Source organism: Panthera onca, chromosome D1 (assembly GCF_046562875.1).
Source record: "Panthera onca isolate mPanOnc1 chromosome D1, mPanOnc1 haplotype 2, whole genome shotgun sequence".
Taxonomy (NCBI): domain Eukaryota; kingdom Metazoa; phylum Chordata; class Mammalia; order Carnivora; family Felidae; genus Panthera; species Panthera onca.
Window position 1 is genome coordinate 103,385,440 of NC_138348.1, and position 15,166 is coordinate 103,400,605.

At 42.6% G+C, this 15,166-nt stretch overlaps 1 protein-coding gene across 9 annotated transcripts in view; it reads left to right on the forward strand.

Annotated features, from left to right (window-relative positions):
• Positions 1-15,166, forward strand: part of USP28 (ubiquitin specific peptidase 28) — a 64,926-nt gene that overhangs the window by 44,282 nt on the left and 5,478 nt on the right. For 3 of the 9 annotated variants that reach the window (XM_081790371.1, XM_081790373.1, XM_081790372.1), the window contains exons 13-23: positions 2,606-2,782; positions 4,414-4,634; positions 6,226-6,296; positions 7,664-7,892; positions 10,719-10,913; positions 11,443-11,581; positions 11,727-11,913; positions 12,931-13,026; positions 13,712-13,890; positions 14,005-14,083; positions 14,908-14,987. In XM_081790371.1, the coding sequence (XP_081646497.1) occupies positions 2,606-2,782; positions 4,414-4,634; positions 6,226-6,296; positions 7,664-7,892; positions 10,719-10,913; positions 11,443-11,581; positions 11,727-11,913; positions 12,931-13,026; positions 13,712-13,890; positions 14,005-14,083; positions 14,908-14,987 (1,653 nt within the window). Of the gene's footprint in view, positions 1-2,605; positions 2,783-4,413; positions 4,635-6,225; positions 6,297-7,663; positions 7,893-10,718; positions 10,914-11,442; positions 11,583-11,726; positions 11,914-12,930; positions 13,027-13,711; positions 13,891-14,004; positions 14,084-14,907; positions 14,988-15,166 lie in introns of all 9 variants that reach the window. The other 6 variants (XM_078432758.2, XM_078432759.2, XM_078432760.2 and 3 more) reach the window with 3 other exon arrangements.

Sequence of the window (15,166 nt, forward strand, 5' to 3'; positions counted from 1 at the left end):
CAGTAACCAACAGGGCATTCTGACTTACTTAGATTTTAAAACAGAGTATAGGAGCATTTTATGTAGTATGATACTACTTAAAATAAAAAGGCTGTTAAAGGGCACATGGCTGGCTCAGTCGGTGGAGCATGTGACTCTTGATCTTGCAGTTACAGGTTTGAGCCCCACACTGGGTGTAGAGATTACTTTAAAAAAAAAAATCTTAAAAAAAATAAATAACTGACTTTTAATATCTCAGATAACTTTATTTGGGTAAATTTTTTTTTTAATTGCTTACCTAAGTGTGACATGCTCCTGGGAAAAAATACAAGACACTTTTTTTTTTTTTTTAACGTTTATTTATTTTTGAGACAGAGAGAGACAGAGCATGAACGGGGGAGGGTCAGAGAGAGGGAGACACAGAATCTGAAACAGGCTCCAGGCTCTGAGCTGTCAGCACAGAGCCCGGCGCGGGACTCGAACTCACGGACCGCGAGATCATGACCTGAGCCGAAGTCGGCCGCTCAACCGACTGAGCCACCCAGGCGCCCCAATACAAGACACTTTTAATGGATACTAGTAGGCAGTAGAACCGAGACGGGCTGGGTAAATTTCATAATTTGTTTTACACTCTTTTGTCTTTGAGTTTTCTTGCCAGGTGCATGTAGTACTTACATCATTAAACAAAACAAAAAAAGGTCCACCCTTTCTTCTCTAAGATACCTCAGCATAAAGCCTAGACATCTTTTCTGAAACTACTTTCGCTCCACTTTTACTAGCTTAATAGAGACGCTGCATTACATGAAGTAGTTGGTCTAAAGGAATTCAGTCAAACAGGAAAATGATGATGTCAGAAAATTGAAGATAAGTTTCTTAGAGAAAAATTCTCACTGAAGTTTTGTATAAGTACCCTACTAAAATACAGCATACCTGGGAAGAGGTTTATGATGACTTAAATGATGTGTAAAATGATGACTTAAAGTCCCATGCCATATCATATCTTGGCTGCATTTCCAGTAAGAAAATGTTTCCTTTGGTCCAGGCCAGTCACGCATAAATTAATTCTTTTGACAAATACTGTGTGTTTCTGAACACACGTTAACCATGTCTGTGGTACAGATAAGAAGTTTAGGTCCTGGCCTGTAGAAGTTCAGAAGGGGGTAGATGGGGGCTGGAAGGAAGACTTCATAGAGAAAGTAGATCTTGAAAGGTAAGTCGAGTTTAGATAAGCCGAAATAAATGCAAGAAAATAAATTTAAAGAATAGTACAGTTCTCTAAGGTTCCTCTGAGTTTGAATATTTGACATCCTTTTCAGTGAAAGCCTCAAGTCTTTGTGGCAGCCAGATGCTAATTCTCCTTCTTTAAATTAGTGAGGATGAAGTGTCATTGCTACCTACCCTTTAACATATGTTTGGCTTTGAATTGCATTACACTTTGTTTCCCACTAGCAATTTCATTTCAAAATGCCCTTTTAAAAAAAAAAAAAAAAAGTTTATTTATTTTTGAGAGAGACAGAGACAGAATGTGAGTGGGTTAGGGGCAGAGAGAGAGGGAGGCACAGAACCTGAAGCAGGCTCCAGGCTGTGAGCTGTCAGCACAGAGCCTGACACAGGGCTTGAACTCACGAGCTGTGAGATCATGACCTGAGCCAAAGTCGGTCGCTGAACTGACTGAGCTACCCAGGTGCCCCTCAAAATGCCCTTTTTGATATGGACACAATTTTCTTTCTTCCTAGTTCTGTACCTGCTTCTTTCTTTCACTTTATTTGGAGAAGAAAAATACGAAGTGCCTCTCTATCCCTTTGTAAATGGAAGCCCATAATTATAGGGTTTGCCTTTACCAACCAGTCAACCAGTCCCATTTAAATTCTGGCCACTATAGTGAATTATAGAGTTTATGACTTTAACAGTGTATCTTTTTGTTGGGTCTAATATGTGCTGGTAATGGCAGAATATTAGGTATTATTACAATAATTTGTTAATTATTTTGGTTATATAATGAAGATATTTATTAATTACTGATCACAGAGAAGCTTTCAACAATTGATGTCTGGCCTATGCTGTTGAATGAGTGCATGAATAATAGGGTGCTGGGGACCCTGCAGAGGAAAGATTTAACGGTTTTCTTAAACTCTGACCTTTATCAACACCTTCTTTTCATTTCCAGCTGGCTCTCTATCATTTTCCTTAATTTCTCAGTAGGGGGTCTAACGGGCAGCAAAGAGTAAACCCTTGGGTACCAGTTCACCAGTGTTCTTTGTGGATCTGTGGATCTGAGTCCTGGTAATAAATCTATTTTTCTTAAAGACATAGAATTTACTTTTATGACCTGATCCTAGATGTGGTTTGGAATCAAGAGAACGCACAACAGATAAGACCTGAATTGGGAGCTCATTTGAAATGTTTCCTGCCAGGTGTAATCACATAGATTGTTACCAGTTTCTACTTTTGTAGTTAGAGAATTTTTGCCTTCTGGATTGTTTGAGTGACGCATTGAATACCATATAGCATTTAGGAATGAGCCTTTCTTTCCACGGACTCTGCACAGTGACAGACCTTTTGTCAGCAAGCCACAAAGCTCTAGACAAACCTGGCCAGTCAGAGCACCATTGTCTTTGCATCTTAGGTACGTGAAGTACGGCTCAGGCCCAGCTCGGTTTCCACTCCCGGACATGCTGAAATACGTTATCGAATTTGCCAGTACAAAACCTGCCTCAGAAAGCTCCACGTCTCAAAGTGACCACGTGACGTTACCGCTTTCTTCAGTGCACTGCCCAGTTTCTGACCTGGCATCCAAGGAGAGGTAATGAAAACAAATGTTTAACATAGTACACATGGCGGGAGGGCCAGGGGACACCTGGTTGGCTCAGTCAGTGGAGCATGCGACTCTTGATCTCAAGGTTGTGAGTTCGAGCCCCAAGTTGGTGTGGAGATTACTTAAAAATAAAATCTTTTAAAAAATACTGAAAAAGAAATAGTAAATGGCTTTTTGTTTGTTTGCTTGTTTAATTTGAACTGTGCACCATCTTCCCACCTGGTGAACACTCACTCCATTAGAGCTCAAGGGCGGTGAGTTCTTTGTCGTTAAAGGGATGAGTTTGCTCCTACTTAGGTGGGAGTATTCCTGATTGCCAGCAGGGCGCTTCACTCACTTGTCTTGCCCACAGGATGGTGGGGTGTTTCAGAGGGTTCTGATCCATCTGCAGTGGTGTTCCTGCCCCACCAGGTCTACCTTGTTTTTAACTAGCTGTAAGCTCACTGCCACTCCAGCCCTGATCTTCCAGAGCATCTCATTCTCACATCTGCTAAGGATACTCAACCAAGTTAACCTCAGGGAAAGCTTTATTCTTGAGTAGACAATTAAAACATGTGAAAAACAAACAAACAAAAAACAGCTAGAAAGTGAAGAGGACAGCCCAGAGGGGCTTACCTAGTGCAGGAACAGGGAGGCCCAGTGACACGAGCCCTCTGATTCTCTTCCAGCTCAGATCAGGATTGATGTATGTGTCCTGGCTAATAGAATCTCTAGAAGCCATTGAATAAAAAAAGTCCATACTTCATAATTATTGTTTCTATATATTTTACTCAGTCATCGGCACGTGGAAACTCTGTAGTTGATTGCTTGATTCTCCCAGTCCAGTCTTCTTTGAACCCTTCTTCCTTGTCCCTTTTTTGTATATATATATATATATATGTGTGTGTGTGTATATATATATATAAACACACACACACATATATTTTTTTTTCTGTTTCCAGTTTTTAAAAAAAAAATTTTATTTAAATCCAAGGTAGTTAACATGTAGTGTAATAATGATTTCAGGAGTAGACTTTAGTGATTCATCACTTCCATATAACACCCAGTGCCCATCCCAACAAGTGCCCTCCTTAATGCCCATCACCCAATTAGCCCACCTTCCCACCCAACACCCTACCAGCAACCCTCAGTTCTCTGTATTAAATACAGTCTCTTACGGTTTGCCTCCCTCTCTCTTTTTATCTTATTTTTCCTTACTTTCTACTATGTTCATCTGTTTTTTTCTTAAATTCCACATGTGAGTGAAATCATCTGATAGTTACCCTTGTCCCTTCTTATAAGAAGTAGTTAGCATGAACCATAGACTCAGATAGATCTGGATTTAAATCCCATAATTTACTAGATGGGGGAGCTTGGGTAAATTGCTTAATTTTCTAAACCTTAGATAGTTATAGTTGTTGTAGTTGGTGATAATAATAGTATCTGTCTCATCAGCAAGTTGTGTTAAATGAGACGATGCATATAAAGACTCGGTTTGGCCCAGTGCCTTTACTGAGCAAATATTCACCAAATTATAGCTATACTTTTCCAGATAGCAGATAGCATTATGAAGCACATTAACTGAGGCCAAGCCATATTTTGGAAATTATCATGTGAATGTGATTTTTATCCTCTTTCAGTACAAGTAAAGAAAGCCCTTCTCAGGATGTCGAAGGTACCTTTTCTTCTCCTGAAGATTCTCTACCCAAGTCTAAGGCAATGAATAAGCCATTTACATCGTCCCGGTCTTCCATGGAAATGCCTGCACAGCCGGCTCCTCGAACTGTCACAGAGGATGAGATAAACTTTGTTAAGACCTGTCTTCAGAGGTGGAGGAGTGAGATTGAACAAGATATTCAAGGTTGGCTCTTTTAAAACTTGTCAGACTGTTACTCTTTCCCTTTCTGCCAGAAGTTAGGCATAAATGATGGAGAGAGGCATGATTCTGACGTGGGGATTGGGACTTCTTTTGCACTTTTGGTTCCTCCCATTATACAGCTGTGGAAAGACTCTTCCTAGAAACTTCTCAAAATTTCTAGGAACTCTTGGGACGCTTAGATGCACATGATCACCTTTGGCTGGGATTTTTCCGCATCTGCTGATTTCTGTTCCTGTAGTTCATGTGAACTCTGGCTTTTGTTGACCCAAACTTATAATTTAGCTCCCTTAGATTTCCACTTTTAAAGACTTGTCTAGGGCTACCTAGCTGGCTCAGTTAGTTAAGAGTCTGACCAGCTCAAGTCATATTTCACGGTTCGTGGGTTCTGGCTCTGCACTGACAGTGCATGAGCTTGCTTATGATTCTTTCTCTGTGTCCCTGCTCACTCTCCGTCTTTCTCTCTCTCAAAATAAATAAACATGAAAAAAAAAGTCTTGTATGAAGTATGTTTTACTGAAGGCTAATTAGGCAGAGAATGAGCAGTGGACACAATGTAAAATGGAATTATTCAGCATTATGTTTTTTGTTCTATTTTTTTAATGTTTATTTATTTTTTGAGAGAGAGAGAGAAAGAGCATGAGCAGGGGAGGGGCAGGGAGAGGGAGACAAAGAATCCCAAGCAGGCTCTGCACTATCATCATAGAGCCTGATGCGGGAGTCAAACTCACCAAAATCAAGAGTCGGACACTTAACTGACTGGGCCACCAGGTGCCCCATTCAGCATTCTGTTTTTAAAGGTCCTTTGGCATTGTCATCTTGTTGCTCAGACTTTCCCTCCTCCCCTTCCTTTCTCCTTTTATCTAGAGGGCAGAATGAATGAATGAATGAATGAATGAATGAATATCATCATCATCATCATCATTAGGGACATCTGGGTGGCTCAGTCGGTTGAGCATCTGACTTCAGCTCAGGTCATAATGTCACTGTTCATAGTTCAAGCCCTGCATCAGGCTCTCTGCTGTCAGCATGGAGCCTGCTTCAGATCCTCTGTCCCCCTCCCTCTCTCTCTGCACCTCCCCCGCTTGCGTTCTCTCTCTCTCTCTCTCTCTCTCTCTCTCAAAAATAAACATTAAAAAAAAAAATCAGATCAAATTACATTGGTCAAATTAAATCAAATCATCAAATCCAGATCCCTCCTAAGTTCTTATCACAGAAATCTCACCTCTTTCTTCTCCTCTCCAGTCGCGTATGAGGAACATATATTTTTACACCCAAAGTGACCCATTAAGGTCTTTTTCTAAACAGACTGCTTCTTTGGGGGGAAATGTTGGTGCCAATTATAAGAGAGAACTTTTTAAAACCTTAATGCAAATTGTGATGAACTAAAAGCCTTCATAACCTAAAGCATTAGCTGCTTTGAAAGCATCCAGTCTTTTGTGGCTCATGGAGAGAATTTGAAATCGCCAGAGCTCCAGGGATAGAGACGCAGTACTTTTTGGTTGGCTGTATGGAACGAAATCATTTTAACTAAGTTTTTTTTTTGTGTGTGTGTGTGTGTGTGTTTTTTTAACAGATTTAAAGAATTGTATTGCAAGCACTACCCAGACTATTGAGCAGATGTATTGCGACCCACTCCTTCGTCAGGTAGAATGAAAATTGATGGGAAAGTAGTCAAGGCATGTCCTCATGTGCTAATGGTAGATCAAAAAGAAAATTGGATAGTTTTCTTTGAGACTGAATGGGAGCCTCCCTGAGACCTAAGAATAGATTTAGGACAGAAATAGGTATTTTGCTGTTTATTTTTAGGCCCAAACAGGGAATATATCTTCTAACAATTACATTTTAACACATACTTGTTTTGATTTTGCCCATGGTATTTTTTCATATAGTAGAAAGGTTTATTGTCAAGTGTTAAAAATTTCTCATAAAGTGGTAGTTTAAGTCATGTGGTGAGGAAAACCCCAGGCAGGGACTGGTTACCCACCCTTTCCACAGTATCCTGTCCTTGGTGATGCTTTGTTTAGCAGTGTGCTTTCAAGCTTCATTTCCCTCATAACTCCAGAACGGAATGTGGCCAGGGCAGAAATTCTTATTGTCCACATGAACTTTTGTTTAGAATAACCTTGTGGGCACAGAGAGGAAAAGATGCTCCAGCCAGAGGCTCGTGTGTGCAGGGTTGGAGGAGGAGAGCTCTGTCTGATTCCAGGTCTCATGGAGGCACAGTAGGAACGCACCATGTAAATCTTGGGTTTTCTTCATTTGCTCTTCCGTATTATTTCACAAATTTCCCTGCCATAAAAACATGCCAAAATACTGATTGAATGCAGGCTTAACTTGACTCTCTGGCTGATTTTCCTTTTTCCTCAATATTTACTTGGCACCTTAAGTATTGCTGTCTGTGTTCTCCATATTGAAAAAGAACAAATGCTTTTCAAACATTGAAACAAATAAGTATGTCGTTGAAAGGGTCTTCACCCCAGAGAGGTGGATGGATCCCTTGGAAGAAGAAATATGAGGACCATATGACTGATTCATGATGAAGTGTGCTAATTTGAAAGTTGGTACAAAATAAAATCAGCACAGAGCAAGACCAGTACTAAACTTGCCACATGTCCCTAACGCAGTATACCTTTTCTCAGCAGGAGTGGTGAAAGTGATTCTATTTTAGGTAAACTGAGTTTGGAATTGGGAGGATCAATAGGTCTGCATTATCTTTGACTTCAGCTCTGGGATTTTAGGAATTTAAAGAGTCATCAAAGATGCCATCTCGTTCAGCCATGTGGTTTTAAAGCTTCATGAGTTGAAACATAATTTGGTAAATTCCAAGGCTGTGTTTTGTTGCTTCCTATGGAATCAGCAAGATGTTTTGATATTAACTCCATATCAAACACATGTATAAAGAGGCGATTTTCTTATGTCTCATAGTTGGCAGTAAGCTTGAAGTGTAATAGCCTACACTTTCTTGTTCACGTTGCTTAACCTAACTCAAGAATATGCCTTCTGCTCTGCAGGTGCCTTATCGCTTGCACGCAGTTCTCGTTCATGAAGGACAAGCCAATGCTGGACACTACTGGGCCTATATCTATAATCAACCCCGACAAGTCTGGCTCAAGTACAATGACATCTCTGTTACTGAATCTTCCTGGGAAGAACTTGAAAGAGATTCTTATGGGGGCCTGAGAAACGTTAGTGCTTACTGTCTGATGTACATTAACGACAAGCTGCCGCACTTCAATGCAGGTAAAAATAGCCTAGCGGAAGCTCGAGATGGGGAGAATCTGTACTGCTCACAGAAGGGAACAACCTTGTAGTCTTTTTGTTTTTGTTTTTAAACTAGAACTTGGGGCGCCTGGGTGGCTTAGTCGGTTAAGCGTCTGACCTGGGTTCAGGTCATGATCTCACAGTTCCTGGGTTCATGAATTCAAGCCCTGCGTTGGGCTCTGTGCTGATAGCTTGAAGCCTGGAGCCTGCTTCAGATTCTGTGTCTCCCTCTCTCTCTGCCCCTCCCCTGCTCATGCTCTCTCTCTCTCTCATAAATAAATCAACATCAAAAAAATTTTTTTAAATAATTAAACTAGAACTTACTTTTTTTTTTTAATTTTAAGCTAATTTATTTAGTTTTGAGAGAGAGAAAGAGTAGGTAGGGAGGGGCAGAGAGAGAACAGAAAATCCCAAGCAGGCTCCACACTGCCAGCACAGAGCCCGATTCAGGGTTCAAGCTCAAAAACCATGAGATCATGACCTGAGCCGAAACCAAGAGCCGGTTGCTTAACCAACTAAGCCACCCAGGTGCCCCTGAATTAGAACTTACTATAAAGTAATAATGCATTTAAAAAATACAGTGCAAAATAGAATGAAAAGAAATAAGTTTTCTTTCCTGCTTCTATCCTGGAGCCCAACATATATCTGTTCTTTAGGTTTCCTATGTAGTATTCAGGAAGTGATCTAGGCAGATGCTAGATTTTATCTATCAGTGTCTGTCCCCACCCCATTTCCCCCCCCCCCCCCATGGGATATTTTTCCATTCTATCCTGCATCTTTCTCATCACTCATGTGTATTAGTGATCTCTCTCTGTTTTTTGTTTTTTTTTTAAGTTTATTTATTTTGAGAAAGAGAGAGAGCATGAGCAGGAGAGGAGGGAGAGAGAATCCCAAGCAGGCTCCACGCCATCAGTGCAGAGTCCGACGCAGGGCTCAAAATCACCAGCCGTGTGATCATGACATGAGCTGAGACCAAGAGTCAGACACTTAACTGACTGAGACACCTAGGCGCCCCAATGATCTCTATATCTTTATAAATAGAACCAACTCATTCTTTTTAACAACTACATGATAATTCCATTGCATGAAATATGTATATAATTCGTTAAGCCAGCTTCCCACTGATAGACTTTTACATTGTCTCTAATTTTTTTTCTTTTTTAGTGCCATCTTTTGTGCACATGGTTTTGCGTCCTTTGAGAATAGCTAGATTCTATGAGTAGATTTGCCTGAATAATTTCATACCCCTCATAATACAACTGATTCTAAGAGCAATCATAATTATCATTTATATTAGAACTTTACCCCTTACTACATCTTTCAAACTTTATTTCTCTAATAACTTAGAACTCTAAAAGACACAGTAGGAACTCATTACCTGCATGTTCTTGGTACTCTGCTCGTCCAGAGTCACACAGCCAGTAAGCAGCTGGCAGGCCCAGGATTCCAGATCCAATTCTGACTCCAAATTCTGTCACCTTCCATTTACATTACTCTCTCTTTCTTTCTTTCACATTTTCTGGAAGAGGTCTTGCGACCAGCATTTCACATCTAAAATGGTGGAAAACCTTTTCTTTTCATATTCAGACTGTACTTTGTTGAGTAAGTAAGAAAACACAGAAGGCATTTTGTCCAGGGAGTGCATTGTCTTTCCAATTGGCAGTGTGGCTGGGGGACCAGGGGATGGAGAGAATGATCACTTAGCAGCAACTGATCTTCATAATTGCATCTTTGCACATGAAAGAGGGAACAGCTGCTTGTGGGGGGGCGTACAAATGACTGGACTATTGTTGGTCGTATATATGGCAGCCTTGTTATTATTACACATATGGTTCATTCTTCTACTGTAGAAACACATAAGTAGAAGCTGTCATTTTCCTAATGAAAAGGCTAGTTAATGGCAACCAGGAAGTAGATGTGTTGTTCTACTGTAGGCTTTTGTATTTTGATTTAGTCACAGGATTAGAAATGAAATTTAATATGCCCTTGATATCCTTGTCATTTTTCCTCAAAGCCTTTAATTATCCCCTAGGTATTATATACCATCTAAGCATTGTGTCCCATGGCTTTCTGATAGCACTTAACATGTGTGAAACTTGAGGCAGTATAAATGTCTTGGAATTCACTTCTAACCATCTTGAGATGGATATTCTTTTTTTTTTTTAATTTTTTTTTAACATTTATTTTTGAGAGACAGAGAGAGACAGAGCGTGAGTGAGTAGGGGAGGGGGACCGAGAGAGAGGGAGACACAGAATCCAAAGCAGGTACCAGGCTCTGAGCTGTCAGCACAGAGCCTGATGTGGGGCTCGAACCCATGAACTAGGAGATCATGACCTGAGCCAAAGTCAGACACTCAACCGACTGAGTGTCTAGGCACCCATAGATGGATATTCTTATCAACAATAGTTGTACTGTTTACATTGATAAAACCATTCAGCTTGAAATTTCCATTGGATCTTATGATTTTCTGGATTTCCAAGAAATGTTTGGTCCGTTCCTGCTATTTTGCTAGTGATTGGCCTCTATTCCAAATTCTTACTCTTTATTCATCCATCCATTCAACAGATATTCAGTGTATGCCTACCTGTTAATCTTCCAGGTACACTTATTGGTGTGCTGTGACTGTTGGCTTTATATTGTCCTTACTTCTGTTGGATTATGAATGTATGTATGTATTTTTCACGTGGAGTAAGAAAAAGGACCGAGTGTCTTATTTTCCTTCTTTCTAGAAAGGACCTTCTGATTCCTGGTGACCTTTTGCTGGATGGCACTCCCTTTTAACTCTCTCTTTGCTGTTCACTCAGAGGCGGCCCCAATTGAATCAGATCAGATGTTGGGAGAAGTGGATGCCCTGTCTGTTGAACTGAAGCATTACATTCAGGAAGATAACTGGAGGTTTGAGCAGGAGGTCGAGGAGTGGGAAGAAGAACAGTCCTGCAAAATCCCTCAGATGGAATCGTCCAGCAGCTCAGTGTCCCAGGATTTCTCCACATCCCCAGGTATCGGTGAAGGGCACGCAAGCCAGTGATCCAGTAGCATCCAGTCTGCACGATGTATAGTTCACATGTCGTGGGTGTTGCACAACCTCACAGAACAGCTTGTGGCTTCAGAATGTCTTTCCTGATGAGCAGAAAGAATATCAGAAAGACCAGCTCCCTGTACTTTCAGTCTGTTCAGTTTTCACATGTTTCCTGGGTTGTAGGAGAAGGTATGATGAGATTAATAAGGGTTCTCCAAGGGCATTCTCTTCTAACCAGCAGCAGTTTGTGGTAAGGCTCCTCGACATCAAGAAACAGGACAAAGTTGGGAGCACATTAAATTCTACAGAACCACCCGTGGGCTCTCGTTGAAGTAGATACCTCTTCGAGTCCCTAGTTCCGAGGGGAAATTTGCACAGGGTTAGTTTTTTAAAGGCCCATTAGAAGGGCTGTAAATGAAACTCCGTGTCTGTTTTGCTTGCCTTTTTACAGAGTGTTCTAGACATTGCTTATCATCAGATGCTGATTCCTTTGTGCCATTCTTTATCAGAGCCCTCAGTAGCCTCTTCCCATGGGGTCCGCTGTTTGTCCTCTGAGCACGCTGTGATCGCAAAGGAGCAGACGGCGCAGGCGATTGCGAACACAGCACACGCCTATGAGCGGGGCGGTGTGGAAGCCGCGCTGAACGAGGTGAGGACGTCGATGGCGCCTGCTGCCAGCCAGAATTGCCACCGTTCCCCACCTTTCCATTATTCTGTGTCTCTGCTCCGTTTAACCACCCCCTCTTTATTTCTCCTGTTTTCTCTTACTCTTTCTCCCCATCCTGCTGCCACGGCTTCAGGAAGTTGAGCCCGAGAAGCCCATGTCCCCGGAAACAAACCCCGCAGGGCAGACAGAGCAGCCCCCAAAGGCTGGTGACACAGAGTCTGCTGCCCAGCCTGACTCTGAGGCCTCTGAAGTCGAGATTCCCAGTGTGGGAAGGATTCTGGTTAGAGCTGACGCAGATGGATATGATGAGGAGGTACAGAATGAGTGCAGGATTCAGCGGTGTGTCGCTGCTCTTCTGTTGCCTTCCCGTGTGACCGAATCTACTATTTTAAGGTGTTTGGCAGTAGTTCATATTGAAACAAATATTCCTAATGGAAACAACTAACGAACAAGAGGGCCTATCTGGTTTTGACCTTAGTTACTGTTCTTTAAAAGAGAGCCTTGTGCCTGCTGTCCGCTGCCCCTGGTGTGTATCTACCCAGGCATATACTCACGGAGGCCCCTGCAGGGTCTAGTGGCTCAGAAAGGTAGTGTTTAGTTCCTCTTTTGGTATTATGAGGAAAAAAAAAAAAGGGCTTTTCAATTAGGAGGCTTTGTCTTTGGTAGTATTAGCCCATTTTTTTCTGCCCAAATATCAAACTTGCAATGGTGTATAGTGAGCAAAACAAATGTGAATCGAAGTTGTTTTTGATTCCAAAGCTTTTGGAAGAATCTTTGGATCCCACGTTATTTATGGTTCGTCCCCTTTGGAGTTGTCACTGCACATTAGCAGTCATGAACCCTGTCCCTCGAAATCTTTGAAAGCGTTTGATTTTATAAAGTCATATTAGCATATCGCCTAATTTCGAGTGTCTTAAATGTAAAACATTTAAACACTTTTAGTTAAACTCTAGAATATTTGTGTACTGGAACACACACCCAGATTACAGAACAAAATTGGAATTCTCACTGCAGACACTTCCCCTGGGAGACCTGTAATTTAACTTGATTCTTCAGCAGTCGCCATTTGTAGATATTTTCAGATATCCGTCTTAATTCATCAGCAAAATTAGAATACATAGGAACAGCCTGTCTTGGGCAAAGTCCCAACATGCTGCGCAGGGACGGGGCTGTGGGTGTGCATGGGGGGGCAGGTGCGCAGATCTGGGCCGGCCACGGGCACGCTGCCCCGCTTCGCTTCAGCTGCCCACTCGCCTCTCTGTCACTCAGTCTTCTTTTGAACTTTTCTTCTCTCCTTTTTCTCTCCGTGTTGTGTGCCTTCTTGTGGTAGGTGATGCTGAGCCCTGCCATGCAAGGGGTCATCCTGGCCATAGCTAAAGCCCGTCAGACCTTTGACCGAGATGGGTCTGAAGCAGGGCTTATTAAGGTATCTCTGTTTGGTTTTTTTTGAATCTAATACCCTTACACCACAAGTATCATAATAATGGAGCCGTAATTCTATTAGATGGTAAAAAAAAATGGGATGAAGTGTGTTTTTCTTTAACACCTAAAACTCCACTTCCGGTATTGCACCACCGACAGCGCCCCCCTCTCCGGGTGAACGCAGCCTTGGCAAGCTGTGCCCAACTGGATCACAACTAGCCTGGAGGGCCGGTCGTGGTCCTTAGGAGGTCTCCATTAATAGAGCTGCCTCTGTGGTGTGAGGGCCATGATAGAAGATGATCTAAGAAAGCAGGCCCTGCTTTTTAAGGTACCTGAATAAAACATAAGGTACTTGAATAAATTGCATTCATGTGAATTTTTAAAATTCAGGTCCTTGGAACTCCAGGATACGCCCAAACTCATTAGAACGAAATACTTGTTTTCCTTAGAATTTTATGCCAGAGACAAATTTCTTACGAGCCCAGTGCGTCTGCGGTGCCACGGCGAGTTTTAGCCGTCGTGACAGGCAGACAAGTCCCAGGTTCCGCACTTGCCTCTGTAATTCCCCAATAGGAGCTCCTTCAAGTCTTCTTGGAGTTCTGCAACACCTCTCTAACGTAGGCATCGGGTTGTGCGAGCGGAAGGCCACAGCGCCCCCGCCTGCTCACTGCCGACCTTGTCGTCAACAGGCATTCCACGAAGAGTACTCCAGGCTCTACCAGCTGGCCAAGGAGACGCCCACGGCCCACAGCGACCCTCGGCTCCAGCACGTGCTTGTCTACTTTTTCCAAAATGAGGCGCCCAAGAGGGTGGTGGAGCGGACCCTCCTGGAACAGTTTGCAGATAAAAATCTCAGCTACGATGAAAGGTGAGGAGGGAACCGCGCAGGCGCACCACCCACCGCTTGCTTCCGGCGCGAGCCCCTCCCACCCCTGCCGGGAAGGCCGCGCCTCTCACCGCTCTCTGACCCCGGCCCACCCAGGTCCATCAGCATCATGAAGGTGGCGCAGGCCAAGCTGCAGGAGATTGGTCCAGAGGACATGAATATGGAAGAGTACAAGGTGAAGTCTCCTCTTTAAGTGTGCTAAACAAAAACATCAACTCTTGAGGCAAAACGTAACAATTTTGTGTTATCACAGACTGACTAGCCTCCACCCGCTCCCCCCAAAACACCCACAATTGGGTGCCAATGGATAAATGAGCTCTAACCCTCAGAGTAGCCGGTTTCTTTGTTCGATTCTTCTATTGGAGTAAATTAATGCTTCCTTCCCGTTTAATACCTACTCCAGCCTTGGACCTGGGCAGTAAAATTCTTGATTCATGGTTTGGTTTCTTGTAAAATAATACTGTTGGCTAATATTTCTGTATTCCAAATGAAACTTCTGTGCATAAAAATGCACACATAACTGCAAATTTCCCAAAAAAGCAGTGTGTTAGAAGGAAAACAGTGTTCTGTGACACCTAACGGGGTCCCACTGCACCCCACTGAGCTCAAGTGCTCTTCTGAATGACTGGAACAGCCTTGTCCTTCCGTGTCCCCTGCACATTCACGGTTTTGTCAGAACCTGAGAGGCATCTGTTGAAACCAGAACTGCAGGACTTTGACAGGGGTGTTGGAAATGAGAATAATAAACTCTAAAGCTCCTGTGAAATAAATATTTCTGTTCCTCGGGAAGTAATAGCTCACTGAAAATGAAGGTCAGCAGTGGGCTTTTGTTGTAAATGTTGGACACATCATTATCAAAAAGCTTTTGTGTTTGTTGTGTTTGTGCCTGGCCATGCGTGCTCAATAAATATTTGTATAGAGTTTAAAACTTAGTGTGGTGGGAAGTGTAGAGAAAGTTCCTGGTGCCCATCATCGCTAACGGTAGTCATTCCTTTGCAGAAGTGGCATGAGGATTATAGTTTGTTTCGAAAGGTGTCTGTGTATCTCCTCACGGGTCTGGAACTCTACCAAAAAGGAAAGTATGTTGGCCTTTTATGTCTCTCGGATTGTTGGTCAGGGCACTGTTACCTGCTGATGGCCACCCGGGAACAGAGAGAGCCATAGCCATGTGTTCCCTCCCTTGTCCCACGTGGCAGGGCACCTCTGCTTTTCCCACTGTTTTACTAACCATCACATGTGGTTCTTCATCCTTTACGTG